Raw genomic sequence first — 15,143 nt, 5'->3', positions numbered from 1 at the left:
TGCCCTTTCCCATCGGATAGCTTGGAGGCTGGTCATTCAAGCCTGCTTCTTTCAATTGTGTTCCCAGTCGGCCTTGCAATGGCTTCTTTGTCATGTTGTTTGCGTCGCATTCATGGTTGTGTTACACTTGCGTGGTTTATTGTATGATTTGTGGGGTGGTTGTTAACATAGGAATAGTTTTTGCTTTTTTTTTTTTGCCCTTGTACAGTTTTGATGGCAGTCATGTCCTCTACCTGTGTGGATAAGGTTTTGTCCTCTATCTGCAGATTGGATGACGCATTACCTTCTGTAATTGTTGTTACGACAGTTAATTTCAATATAAAACTCAGGCAAGGAAGACAAAACCTTATCCACACAGGTTTGACTTTCAGCCAAGTTTACAGTTATGCCTCTACTCTTAGCCACGTTATAGCTGGACAAACCAAACATGCTCACCTAGAGCTACGTCATATCAGCTTGAACATGGCATTCCCTTGCATAATCTCTGTTACTTTTTATATTAACAAGAAAGCCCAATCTAGGCCATAATATCCTCATCTCCTAGATAGGAAGCATGGGTCATCAGTCTTCTCAGCTTCACTTTTTATTGTTACCATTTTTAGCTCAAGGCCATTTAATTCCCATGGTAGACATTGCAAAATTATTGGCACAGCAAGGTGTGATGGTTACCATTGTCACCACCCCAATCAATGCTGCTAGATTTCAAACATTTCTTGCTCGTGCCATACAATCCGGCCAACAAATACAGCTAATTGAACTCTCGTTTCCCTGTGAAGAAGCTGGATTACCCGAAGGCTGCGAAAATTTTGATCTGCTTACAACAATCGACTTAGCTGTTAACTTCTTCAATGCCACTGGCTTGCTTGAATTGCCCTTTGAAAATTTGTTCAAAGAGTTAACCCCTCGGCCAAGCTGCCTAATTTCTGATATGTGCTACCCTTGGACAATGAAAATAGCCTGCAAGTTCAATGTTCCCAGGATTACTTTCCATGGATTTTCTTGCTTCTGTCTCCTGTGTATGTTCAACTTGCGGAGGTCCGAGGTTCATGAGAATATTATCTCCGATAATGAATGCTTCGTTGTTCCTGGCTTGCCTGATAGAATTGAAATAACTAAAGCTCAATTACCAGAGGCCTTACGTTTAAATGATTTCAGTGAAAAAATTTCTGCAGCTGAAATGGCATCGTACGGGGTTGTTATAAATACGTTTGAGGAACTAGAGTCAGCTTATGTCGATGAATACAAGAAAGCCAAAAAGGGAAAGGTCTGGTGTATTGGGCCTGTTTCAGCATGTAATAAAGACAACGTCGACAAGGTTAACAGAGGCAACAAAGCGTCAGTTGTTGGAGCTGAATGTTTAAAGTGGCTTGATTCTTGGCAACCCGGCTCTCTCATCTATGTTTGTCTTGGAAGTCTTTGTAACTTAACAACTGCACAGCTTATAAATCTTGGCTTGGGCTTAGAAGCGTCAAAGAAACCTTTCGTTTGGGTTATAAGAGAAGGAATCAAATCAAGAGGGTTAGAGGAGTGGCTTTTAGAAGAAAAGTTTGAAGAAAGAATCAAGAAGAGAGGTCTTTTGATAAGGGGTTGGGCTCCTCAAATACTAATATTGTCACATCCTGCCATTGGAGGATTCTTAACACATTGCGGCTGGAATTCTTTAACAGAAGGGATATCTGCCGGGGTACCAATGATCACTTGGCCACTTTTCGCAGACCAATTTTGTAATGAGAAGCTAATTGTTCAAGTTCTAAAGATTGGTGTGTCGATTGGGGTGGAAGTTCCTTTAACCCTGGGGAAAGAAGAGGAGATCGGAGTGCTGGTAAAGAAAGAAGATGTTGAAAAAGCTGTAAACATACTCATGGATGAAGAAGAGGAAAGAGATGAGAGAAGAAGAAGAGCCACTGAATTGGCAGAGATGGCAAACCGAGCAATAGGAGAAGGGGGATCTTCTTTCATCAACATGGCATTATTGATCCAAGACATTATGCAACAAGCAAATTGTTGTAGCCCAAACTAAAATTTAATTTGAGTTGAAGGTCTGTGCATATTATGTATGTACATCGTTTCTGGTTTATTAGTGCTTACTTTTCAGTTTTCCACATAAATAATTTGGGGATATTATCTTTAATTTTTCGCTTTGAAATCTTCTGTGAGCTAATTAATTCAGCAATAAAGCTATAAATACATATTTTTATTATATAATTTAGGTACACAAATATAATTGGACAATTTTGAATTAAAGACAAATTAACACCTAATTATACAATGATAAATTATTTATGTATTACAAATATATATATATATATATATATATTTATCATTAATCATCAATTCGGTAAGGTCAACTAAAAACTAACAGCTATTATCTTAAGAACAAAAGTTAAGGTGCAGAGATGAACCACAAACTATCATCAATAATTAGAGGATATGATCATTACTATATGTATTTATTTTGAGTATATAAATTAGTATATACTTATGTGTATCATCATTCAATTGAATATTACTAATTCAATAATAACACATATTAAGAGTGTACTCATTTATATACTCAAAGTAGGTATGTATGATATTGTTCAAAGTAGGTGTTATTAATCAAATGATGATACATCTCTAATATATATCCATTTGTATACTCAAAATAGGTACGCATAATACTACTCAAAGTAGATATCTATTTATATATACACTTATATGTGTTGTCATTCGATTGGATGTTAATAATCAAATAATGATACATATTAAATGTATACTTATTTATATATTTAAAGTAGTTACACATCAGCTGACCATTTGTCTTTTTCTAAGACGAAGACACTCAGACAAAGATATTTATCCTCGTTTGAGACGATGACGAAAGGAGAGGAAGGAAGAGAGACGAGACAAGGGAGAAGAAGAGACTTGGTTCGTTTAAGACGATGATGAAAGGAGAGGAAGGAAGAGAGACCAGACAAGGGAGAAGAAGAGATCTAGGAAGGTTAGTTGATGGTTGGAAAGGAATGGGTCACTGGAGAGAAGAATAAACAAACCCTATGGGGGAAAATAGTCACTTTTCAATCTTTAGGTAAAGAAAATTGTTAGATTTTTAAATTAAAAAGGAAAATGTAATAAAATTTTAGTTTTTTAAATATTTTTCTTTAAATGACAATTTTACCTTAACCTTAACTGAGAACTTTAACAGAATGATGGTGTTTGAGTTTCTAAAATTTCACAAATGCAAGTTTGGAAATACACTAAACCTTGGGTGGGAATAACTCTTTTGGCCTTTTCAACAAAATATTCAAATCCCTTTCAATTGTGGTCTACCAATTCTTAACCAAAGATTACTTTCTTTCTTTCTATGGTTTGGAGGCTATGCACACTTGATGGCAAGTACAACTCATTGAGAAAGAGATAGGTGAACAAAAAGAGAAAATAATTGAGAAAGAGATAGGTGAACAAATAGAGTTCTTTCTTTCAAGATCTCTTGACTAGAACTTTGATTATCTTCAATGTTCTACTAGTTTCTCATCTTTATGAACCACACATATTCATTGTAGATAAACCAACAAAAATTCATATGTATGCACTTACATCACAGACGCCTTTATATATTACAAGATTGAACACTCGATGTTGCCATGCATCTAAAGAAAACAAATTTGACTTTGTTTTGTTTCCTTTGCAACTGCAAACTAAGCATTTTTATTGAGGGGTTATTATTAGGGATGGATACGAATTGAATCGAACTCAAATATTCTCTGGTTTGAATTTGACATGAGTTTATTGAGTTAAGGTTAAAGATATAGCTTGAATTTGGTTTGAATGAAAAATAGTTCAACTAGAGTTTAGTTTGAATTTATAACTCGAGCTTGCAGTTCATTGATAAAAGGATATCGTTTTATTTAATAATGAGCAAAATGATATCATTTTAATAATTATTTACTATAATTTCAATTGAGTCATGAGCTAAGTTCAAAATGAATTGAGTCATCTACTTGACTCATGAGCTGGATCGAATCTAACTTCGTTTAGCTTGAGTTTAGTTTGATTTAAAAAAGAGTTGACACTTCCAACTCAAACTTAGCTTGAGTTTGATTGAAATAAATTCAAGTCAAGTGAAACTATTTTAAAATAGCTTTCAAAACTAAACCAACTTGATTCAGATTCAACTCTAGTCATTATTTGTCAATCTACTGATAATTTTTTTTTTAAAACCACCTAATATTGAACAAAAGCTAATACGATGTTAATAAAAAATAAGAAATGAAAGAATTCAATAACATATAATATTTTTTTTTACATAAAAACCTCTTTAATGTGAAGGGAGCCAAAAAATGATATTTTTAAGTTCAAATTAGAATATTATATTTTAAAATCAGAATATTTGAATATTGATTATTTAAATATAAAAGTAAGGTAAAATGACATATCTAAATATATTTAATTTAACACTATTTTCACTATGATAGTTTTTTAAAGTGCTCAATAATATTTTCATTGTGAATTGTATAAAAACTTTGGCAATTGATATATCCAAAACTTTATTTCTTATTTTGAATACAACTTAAGTATTTTTTTTTTTTTTTTTTTTTCAAATATATATCTAAAATTTTAAATTTTATTTTAAATATAACTTAGGTAATTTGAAGAGATAAGGATATAATTAACTATGAGACACCACTGTAACCAATTTACACAAATTAGATAATTAGGATATACATATATATATGTATATATAACATTCTTTGAAAAAAAAAATGAAAAATAAATAAAGACATTAAAAAATAGATGCACAAATCATTTACGAATCTGCAGTATAAATTTTACAGTGAAAGTGGTGTTTATGAAACAAAACAATAAAACAAGAAGAGTCTCAACACGTTTTGCTTTGAAAATAGGTTTTAGCAAACAATATTAGAAATAAGAAGGTGAACTATTAATTAAGGATTTAAGGGGATTTGGACTCAGTGTTAAAACTCCATTATTTATGAAACTTAAAATGAAAATAATATTTGAAAAAAATAGTGGATTTTTCAAAATTTGAGGATTGGTCTGGGTGTACCCTCGATACATAGCAAATTCGACCGCTAAGCACAAGGGCATACAATCCCCATGATAGACACGGTCAAGCTGTTGGCACAACATGACATTATGATTATCACCATAGCCACCACACCTCTTAATGCAACTCAATTTAAATCATCCCTAGCTTGGTCGAGTCATAGAATCCCAATATTCAATATAACTGATCCAGCTTCAATTTTCATGAATAGAAGTAGGATTATCTGAAAGGTGAGCAGTTCTTGAGATGATTGATTCGGTAGGCAAATCCTTGAATTTTTATACTACAACTGATAAATGCTAGAAGAGCCAATAGAAAAATTGTTTAAGGAGTTAACACAACAACCAAACTGCAAAGTCTGACATGTGCTTGCTATATACAACACATAATGCCAGAAAATTTAATATTTCAAGAGTGACTAAACCAGCTCTATTTACTCAGGTTGAGGAGGCAAGGATGTATCTAATAAAATGATCAGCATTTGATGAAGAAACTGAATTTAAAACAAAATGCAATGGAGGAACAATGCATTGCACAAGCTTAAGTTTTCTATTACTAGAAGCTTTATTTATATACCTTGTTGTGACAACAATTGAGAGAAATTTCTAAGCAAATATAAATTTAAGCAAAATGTGTCTTCCTGTTTTTTATTCAATGTCTTTGCTCCTGAGGATTGGTCCTGGTTTTGTTCTGTTGGTCCTCTTAGACCTGGTTTCTGGTTTCCTAATCTTTGGGTGGTTTTTACTTGTGCTTCAGAGAGGATTTAGTTTGATCCCGAGTCGGTTCTAGCTTTCCCAAGGTGGTGGCGGTGGTATCCTCGGTGGAGTCTTAACGGTGTTGGTTTTTGGCAAGTGATTTTCTTTAAATTAGCAGTGTACCGAGGAAGTCTTTTCCCTTCTCTTTGGTTGGTAGCTCTAGTCGCAGGCAGTTTGGATGGTTGTGTACTTCTTGTCTTGGATTTCTTGCTTGTTTGTTTGTGGGTGAGGTGGCTGCTGACGTGGCTTGGTCTTCACTTTCCACCTTGCTTAAATGGCCTTTCTTAAGGACTTTTGGTTTGTCCTTGCATTTGCATGCATGCATCATCCCGATTTTAATCCCCAGCTTCTTCTTTAGTTTTCTTCTTCATTATCTTTCTGTGGTTGTGTCGTGTGTGGGTCTTTTAATTGCTTGTTGTGCTCTGAAGCTTTCAAGCTCCAGTGCCTTTGGCTCTCCATTCTCTTTGTAGCTACCTCGACTCTCTATGTGCCTTCCTTTGCTTGGGTTCCTCCTTTTTGCTTTTCTAAGAGTCTCTTTGTTTTCTAGCTGGATGCTCAGCTCTTTGAATGATATTTCCTCCCGCCCGGGTTGGATTCTTTGGCCCCAGAAGTTGCCCTAATTCTCCTCCTGATCTCAGGAATGCTTCTGCTTTTAAGTGTGTTACTCCTGGCTAAAGCGCTCTTTCTTCAAATTTTGACAAGGGAAGGTCTTCGTCCCATGGTAAGGAAAATTGGAAAGCTTTATTCGATTGTCCTAAAGCCAAAATTCCTCTAGAGTTCTTTAAACCAAAATCTACTGGTTTTGAGAACCGTATTCTAGTGACTCTGCCTGTTGAATAGACTAAGCTTAGGATTAAGCATTGGGAAGATTGCTTGGTAGGGAAGTTTGTAGACAAAAAACTTACTTTTCCAGTTGTGAAAAGGTATGTGGATTCCAATGTTGAGGTTCAATCCAATGGTCATGGTTGTTCTCCTGAAATTCCTTAAAATCCATTTATCCTTAAAAAATGGTCTCCTAACCTTAGTCTTTCTCAAAGTCCTCTGAAGAATCTTCCAATATGGGTGAACGTCTATGGAGTTCCTCTAGAATTATGGACATCGAAAGGCCTTAGTTATGTAGCAAGTGCCCTAGGAAAACTCCCTTTATATGGATCAGTTTACGGAAGATGGGAGTCGAATAAGCTTTGCCATAGTTTGTGTTGAGATGGATTCTTTGCTTGGCTTCCCATATGGTTTTGATTTGGAATTTCCAAAGTGGAGTACCAACAGATACCTTCCTCTTATTCGTGCTGCAAAACGTCTGGCTATTTGTGGAGAGAATGCCTTATTGTCCCCGCACAGAACTTTGAAGTTAAATCTTGTGCTAATTATGTCCTAGTTAATCTGCATGCAGTGGGGAAGAGAAGTAATGGGAATGTGGCAGAAGCTTGGAATGTGAAAAGGAAAAGTGGCAATCTAAAAATCCAAGCAGTTAAATAAAGGCCTACTCATAGAACAATTAAATAGCTAAGTGGATTATTAGGTCTCATAGGGTATTACAGAAGGTTTGTTAAACGGTAGCAAATTGTTAAGCCCTTAACTGAGTTACTTAAGAAGAATTCTTTTTCAGTGGAGCAGTGCAACTAACTCAATTAGTTTTCAAAAGGTTCAAAGAAGCTATGCCTACTACACCTGTGTTAGCCTTACCTAACCTATCTGAACTTCTTTTTTTAATTGTTACTGATGCTTAATGGGAGGTATAGGAGTTGTTCTCATGCAAGGAGGTCACCCAATTGCCTTCATTAGCAAGGTTTAATCTCCTAAGAACCAGCTTCTTTATTGATATGAAAAGGAAATGCTAACTTTCATGTTTACAATAAAAAATAGGAATCCTACTTGGTGAATCAACACTCCACCATCAAGACTGATCACTAAAGCTTAAAGAAAATTAATTAAAATAAGCAAATATATTTTCATTTATATGTTTTTAGGCCAATTATCATACTTTTTGTTTTTATAAGCAAACCTATATTTTTATTCCAATAATACCCTTTTTTCACTTCACTTAACCAATCTACTTTCATAGTTTTCATCTTATTTTTACCATCATCTCTTCTCTCAACACTCCTCTTCTCTCAACATTCCGACAATAACATATTTTAGTTGTTTTTTTTGTCATTCATCATCATCATATAACAAGTAAGTTTCTTTTATATAAATAGCAACTTGTATTTAAAAAATTGTGAATCGATTAACTTTTATGGAGATAAAAAATAAAAAACTTTAATAATGATTTCTGAAAGAGTTGAATCTTTTTATAAATACTTACATTATTTGTATATTCAATAGTTTTGGTGCATAGATCTAAGGAAAATGAAAATCGTTGTATTTTTTGGTAAATTGCGGGGGTTTGCGTTTGTGTGGTTTGTGTTTGTTTGGTTTGCGTTGCGTTTGCGTGGTTTGCGTTTTGCGTGGACGCTTCCTCTAGATTTTGTCTCTATTTCTAGGTGTTTTGTTTTTAGGTTACTTAATTACTTAAAATTTTGTGTGTATAGGAAAAATGAGTAAGCTAATATATTTACTTAGATATGGTAGATATTGGGTTAATGGAGGTGATAACAGTTTAAAATATGTTAGTGGAGTTCAAACATTTGTATCAATTAATAAAAAAAAAAATTATGATGGATTTGTAGAAACAGTATGTTTTATTTGTGCATTAATAGAAGTTGCAATATTGCAAAAACTTATATGTAAAATCCGACCACCTATAGTGATATACCATATTTGTTAAAAGATGATTTTGATATTTAGATTATGATTAGGTTATTAAAAACAAATAAAAAGGATCTGTTATTTCTTACAGTGTTTACAAGGCTTACAAAAGTCAGAACCAACATGTAATAACAACGAACTAAACCATAGCCAAGAGTTTAATCATTTGAAGCCATGGATGATGCGATTAACTCTTTGGATAACATATATGGTGAGACATAACTAGAAAAGTATACCCGAAGGCGATAGTGTTGAGGTTAGGGTACATGATGAAATAGGAAGGCAGTAAGACCTTTTACAAGGTACATCAGAAAGATGTTATGAGATGGGTAATGTTCCAATAAATAATTTCCAATTGAATGAAGAAAAATATGCTGGTTATAATGATTGGGGTGATGATGTTGGTGATGATAGTGGTGATGATGAATGTGATGATAGTGAAAAAATAGGTGATAATGGGTGTGGTCATGAAGCAGGGGTTGGTCCAAGTAGGTTAGCTGGGAGAAATTCATTTCACAACACTCCAACAATGTATGGCAGGCCTATTCCTATTAACATACAAGTTCTGAATCCTTTTTTTGGTGGTTTAAAGCCTTACAGAGATGTGAAAAATGAGGGTATTGCATTACATTTAGCTTTACCACGAGGTGAGAGAATCAAAGTGAATTATCAATTTACATGTAAACAGGTGTTGATAGATACAATATACAAGGATGCTTTGGAAAAGGGTTATCAATTCAAGGTGGCAAGTTCAAACAAAAAAGATAGGATATCAAATGTGCACACGCTTAATATAAATGAAAGGCAAGAGGAGTAAAATTACAAAACATAGACATTTTTGTGTTGCGGAAGTTGGAAACTTAAACTTGCCCTCAAGATGTCATAATACTTCACCATAGATAAGCAGGTAAACAGACACTTGAAAAAATATTGCAATTTGTGTTTACCGCAGCTGACCGTATCAATAAGCCGAAAAAACATCATAACAGACGTTGCAAATAGGTACAAAATAGATATCTCTTATACTTAAGCTTGACGTGCTAAGAATTGGGTATTGAATGAGATTAGGGTTCTCTTAAAAAGTCGTTCAAACAATTACCAATATATTGTTACAATTTGGAATGAAAAAACCTTGACACTGTTACACACATTAACACTGATATTAATAATCGGTTTCATTTTGTCTTTATGGCTTTAGTTGCTCGATTAAAGTATTTTGATAATATTATTGTCTCCTTATTTGTATAGATGGATCTTTTTTAAAAAAATGATACTATGGTACACTGTTTGTTGCTGTGGATAAAGATAGAAACATTATCCTTTCACATTAGCTGTGAAGGGAAAGGAAAAAACAATAACTTAGACCCCTTTCTAAGAGCGTTACATGGGTGTATAGGTGATCTTCCAGATTTGGCCATTATTTCAAATAGACACCATGGTATCATTCACTCCATGTGAGAAGTGTTCCCAAATGCATATCATGGTTGGTGCAACCATCATATACAAGGTAATATGCGTAATACGTATAAACAAACAAAGCATATAAATGGATTGTTAAGAGAGCAGCGAAAGCTTATTAGATACCAGATTTTGAGGAGGCAATACCCATGATTAATAATGAAAATCCGTCAGTGGGTGCTTATTCACAAAACATTGACTATCAATGTTGGGCTTGTGCTTACTTCTTTAGTCTTCAATATAATATAATGACGACAAACATTGCAGAGTCGTTTAATGCCTTGGCACGACACGCGCGAAAATTTCCGATTATGATGTTACTTGAGTTTTTGCATTCCACCATGCAGAAATGGTTTTACTCTTGACACAATATGACAAGTCCGTCTAATTTTTCAACTTCTATGCATAATATTGAATTGTATACTTATAATATTTTTTTGATCATGCAGAGGCTTATAGTAATTAACTTACTCCGTGAGCAGAGGAGAAAATAGCAAGTCATATCCTTACATTAGCTAACATGATTGTCAAACCAATTATTGTGCACAGATATGAAATGTACGGTGTGGGTCAGTCAGTCACTATAGTGGATCTATGTGCGAGGGAGTGCAGTTGTGAGAAATTTCAATTATCACATTTCGTGTACACACATTGTAGCCGTGACTAGGTTCCAGAATCTTTCTGATTATTATCAATGAGTGGTAAATACTATTCAACAGAATATTGGGAAACAGTATATAAAGATAGTGCTAAACCACTCAGAGATCCTTTTAAATGGGTACATCTGGAGGAACTTCCAATGATCCTTCCACCCTTAATGCAACGTCAATGTTCAGGTCAACCATTGAAATACAACAAGAAACCATAGCAGGGGAAGAAAGTACGTCAACCTGTTTATAGTCAGTGTCACAAGTGTAAACATATTTGAAATACATACAAACCCTTTATCTGAGATAAGTAGAGGACAAGGGACATCACGTGCTGGTCTTATGTAGCCTTTCAGGTATCAAATTGTTTATTATACATTAAATTTGAAATTATGGTGTTTTTAAATAATTATGTTTTATTTGTGTTGTTGCAGGTGTTGAACATGTGCGAGGCTAGGTGAATTTGCCATCCGACGTTGTTGCGAGGTGTATTATAAACTTGTTAAACATTCAATGATTATTGTATTGTATTTTAACATTTTAAAAAAATTACGGCATAATCTTTCCTATATTATTTCCATTATCCATATCTTATTCTTGTTTACATTTAATCCAAAAATACACTCTAGTATGTGTATATATATATATTCAATCCACCCAAACTTCGTTTCAAAGCATGAAAAATATGAAAACATAATAACATAATAATCAATAAAATAAATATACATTGACCATTAACCATGCCGCAAAAAAATTAATAAATATACATCAACCATAAAACAATAAAATAATAATAAACAATGTATATAAACATCATATATCAATCATTACATCCATGAGCAAAATCTTAGACATGATCATCCTGTACAAACGAATAGTGTTAGAGGATGCATAGTCAAATAGGCGATCGGTGGCTAAGTACTTTATCATCATAATTGTGAAGACTCCACAATCACCCAAGGTCATGTCTTGTTGTGGAACATCGATACATCGTGCAAGCGTAAACAACATCATGTTAGGGTCATCACTCCTAATGTCCCAGTAGCTAGTAGCACTAATGATAGACGAGAGGTGTTGACATCGCACCATCATCTCGATGAACCTATCTGTGGAAGTTATGAAGTTAACTAAAGAGTCATATATAGTCAGAGTCTACGCTTTGAGGTTAATTTCACCGCACACCTAATATTGACAATCGTAATTGATAGGAATATATACCTGTAAAAACAATAACCAAAAGTTAGTATAAAATAATCATATTTAAAAATATGTTAGCGTTTGTAAAATGTTGAACATATGTACTACTTTGTCAACTTTCGCCTATAAGATGTATCCCATATCTCTTGTCTGATCTGACACCTATGGACTTATCCTTTTAATGGGATTTAAGTAATAGTCAAGGCCATTGAAAGTTTTCTTAAGTAGCTGCATTTCAATCTTATAAAATACGTGGTAGCCAACCATCCCAGAACGTATCAACACATATCCAATTAGTAATGGGGTATGAATGACACAACATAACTAAGTAATTATTCATATGCTGAAAATACAACAAAAACATAGATTATAATTTCATTGTTTATAATAACGACATTACATAAATATAATATATATTGATAACATATTCACCTCATTTGTTAGTCACTTGTTTTCTGTGCAAATCTCGTCCCACTAATCAAAGCTTCTTGCAAGGGTCATACAAATAAGTTAATGTTGTGTCATTACTATCAGCATTATCATACCACTGCCCAAAATAGATATACATTCATTGGTTTCCTTCTCATGACCGATGTTGTCTCATAGGATCAATTAACGGGCTGAGTAGTGTCTGCCTTTTATTGATAATTTTGCCTCGTAATATCCTTCGACTACCAAATCGAGGTTGTATTGGTGTCTCCACAGGTCTACATTCAATAATTTTATGCATCTTGATGTCTGACTAAATAATCATCACGTAGACATACATCATTATCTTGGGCCATCTTAATAATGACCTCAGTTGACTCATCCTGTGTTATCATAAAAAATTATTATCATTATCATCGTTGCATTTGCAATATTAAACATGTTATTTTTCTTTTTTTACACTAACCTCATCTCTAAGGGTGGCATAAAACATACGTTGTATCTCTGCAACCTTTGTTTTAATCGATGTTTGTCGCTCTTCAAATTGTCTAAAACGTTACTTTATTGTACCATGAACCCACATAGCATTTCCTTAAAACAAACATTTTCAGTAGTTGATGGGGGTCCATTATGTGTGACATTAGGAGATCTTCTAGCTGTTTGTTGAAAGGACATCGACGATCAATATATGGATCGACGCTTAGACCTGGCAACTAATGGTGCAGTCCATCCAGACACGACTAGATTGTGTACAGGTGTGTTTTGACATGCATGGTAAAAAGATTAGATTGCATTGTCAGATTGAATAGAGCTATAGTCATTATCAGATTCTTCTGCGTACCCCACGCAATCCACAACCTTTCTATACCGCACTAATTGCTTCTCCTTGACAGATGGAATCAACACAGGAGTGTTAATGTCCTAATAAATATTTCAGTAAATGTATCAATTTTTTACGATATAACAAATTTACTTATTTTTTATGTTCAATATAAGTTAACGTAACTGAGAAGCCCCGAATATACTGTTAACACGATCTCACCCTGGTCGCTCAAGTGATTTTTCTTTCAACATTCAAGAGATCCTATCTTTGTACTTGCAAGCTGCGAAACGCTGCAAATTACTGATAGCTTCATATATCCATAGCTGCATCCCATAAAAAAAATTTTGTGAAATGAATAACATATGCAAACCCAAAAAGTAAAAGTAATATAAATCTAATTTAATATCATATTTATTTCTAAAGTTACTTGAAATGCAACTGTATATCCTATTAATGCATAAGTTTACTTTGGAATATACGGATTGTATGCTCAATGCTCATTCATAACTTTTTCATATCGTTTCTTCATTGCTCAACTTATTGATTTCGTTGTCAACTTCCAAACTATGGGCCCCCAAGGAAATCTATTGAAACTGTCCTAATCATCAACTAACTGCAATATATGTTCTGATACCACTTTTCAATTATTTACTCCCAATAATCCATAAAGTATCAAATATGATACAGCTATTTTGACAGCATCTTCATCATTGTTTCCCCATACTTTAGACATTAAAGTTTTATTGAAATCACCATAAGTCACAGATTTACCACTTGGAAAGTACTTGTTTCTAAAATTTGATGAATCTATTGTTATGTATTCAGTTATATTCGCTTCTCTACTAACCTTTAGTCCAATAATCATAGCAAACTCAATCGGACTAAATTTATAATTGACCCCATTTAATCTAAACCAAAACACCTTTCTTAACTCACCTTTATTCACTTTCCGAAATAATAACACTATGTAATAAGGCTCGAATCATATCCATACACTTCAAGATTTAAAAAATGTCAAAAACATGTTTATCTAAATAGTATCTTTATTATTAAAAATATTGATCGCAACTCTAAAATCATGAGCATCATGAAATTGCCTCTCCCCCACTTGTTCATAAATTGAACATTTCTACAAAAACAAATTTAAAATGAAATGTTATGTTATGTTATTCATTCAATAAAGTAGGTAAAATTCACAAGTACAAAGCAAATATGACATTCTGTGAACAATGTCATTGTGTGACATTGTGCGATTTTGCGCGGTTGCATGACATTGCGTAGTTAGTGTAGTTGGTGTGGTTGGTGTGGTTGGCGCAGTTAGCGCGGTCCTGTAAATTTGTGTGATTTTTGACTCTTTGATGGTTACACTTTCAAACATCTATTAACGGCGAAATTACAACTCTATTTACCATTTATAATATTCAAAACATTTTTATACATAAATCGGCAAATTTAATGTTAGACTCTAAAACCCTAACTGCCACGGGAACCACCATAAGCTATGCACATTGTTTAAAAATATTATTTCATTCAATCCAACAACACTCAATGATCAATACCCATAAACCCATAATAGGTTATTTACATCCGTTCAATAAAAATAGACATAAATCAAATAAACAAAATAGCAAATGGTAACTAACTTGTGAAACCATTGTCGATATATCGTCGCTTCTCAATATTTTGTTGCTTGTCTAATGCTACTAGTAGGATGTTCGCCTGTGAATTCTGGATTATATTTTCAGATTTTCGATTTTGACTTTCGCTTTTTCTTTTTGGGCAAAAGTAACTTTTGTTTTTTTATCTTTGTCTTTTTAACTTGTACTTTCAACTTAAAGGTAAAATGAGTAAAAAATTTATCGTTTGTTTAGGTAGATTAAACCTCTACATGTTGACCTAAAAATGTATAAACGGAAATATAATTATTTATTTTAATTAATTTCCCAAAGCTTAAAATAATTCTTGAAGCAAATGGATACAACTCCTTAGCAAGCTTGGGATGCTACGCCAATTCAAATTGACTACAAAATTAGATA

The 15,143-nt window shown here is 33.5% G+C and overlaps 1 protein-coding gene across 1 annotated transcript; it reads left to right on the top strand.

Moving 5' to 3' along the window:
• The first annotated feature begins 434 nt into the window (after positions 1–434).
• Positions 435–2,131, top strand: LOC123201601 (UDP-glycosyltransferase 73C12-like). Its single transcript, XM_044617175.1, has one exon. The coding sequence runs from the start codon at positions 554–556 to the stop codon at positions 2,018–2,020; it is 1,467 nt and encodes a 488-aa protein (XP_044473110.1). The 5' UTR covers positions 435–553; the 3' UTR covers positions 2,021–2,131.
• The last annotated feature ends 13,012 nt before the right edge of the window (positions 2,132–15,143 follow it).

This window comes from Mangifera indica, chromosome 18 (genome assembly GCF_011075055.1).
Source record: "Mangifera indica cultivar Alphonso chromosome 18, CATAS_Mindica_2.1, whole genome shotgun sequence".
NCBI lineage: Eukaryota > Viridiplantae > Streptophyta > Magnoliopsida > Sapindales > Anacardiaceae > Mangifera > Mangifera indica.
Note: the sequence above shows the minus strand (reverse complement) of the source record. Positions and strands in the feature narration are given on the sequence as shown.

What these genes read in the sequence shown, in the direction of transcription:
- LOC123201601 (XM_044617175.1), top strand. Translation starts at nt 554, where the DNA reads ATGGGTCATCAGTCTTCTCAGCTTCACTTTTTATTGTTACCATTTTTA.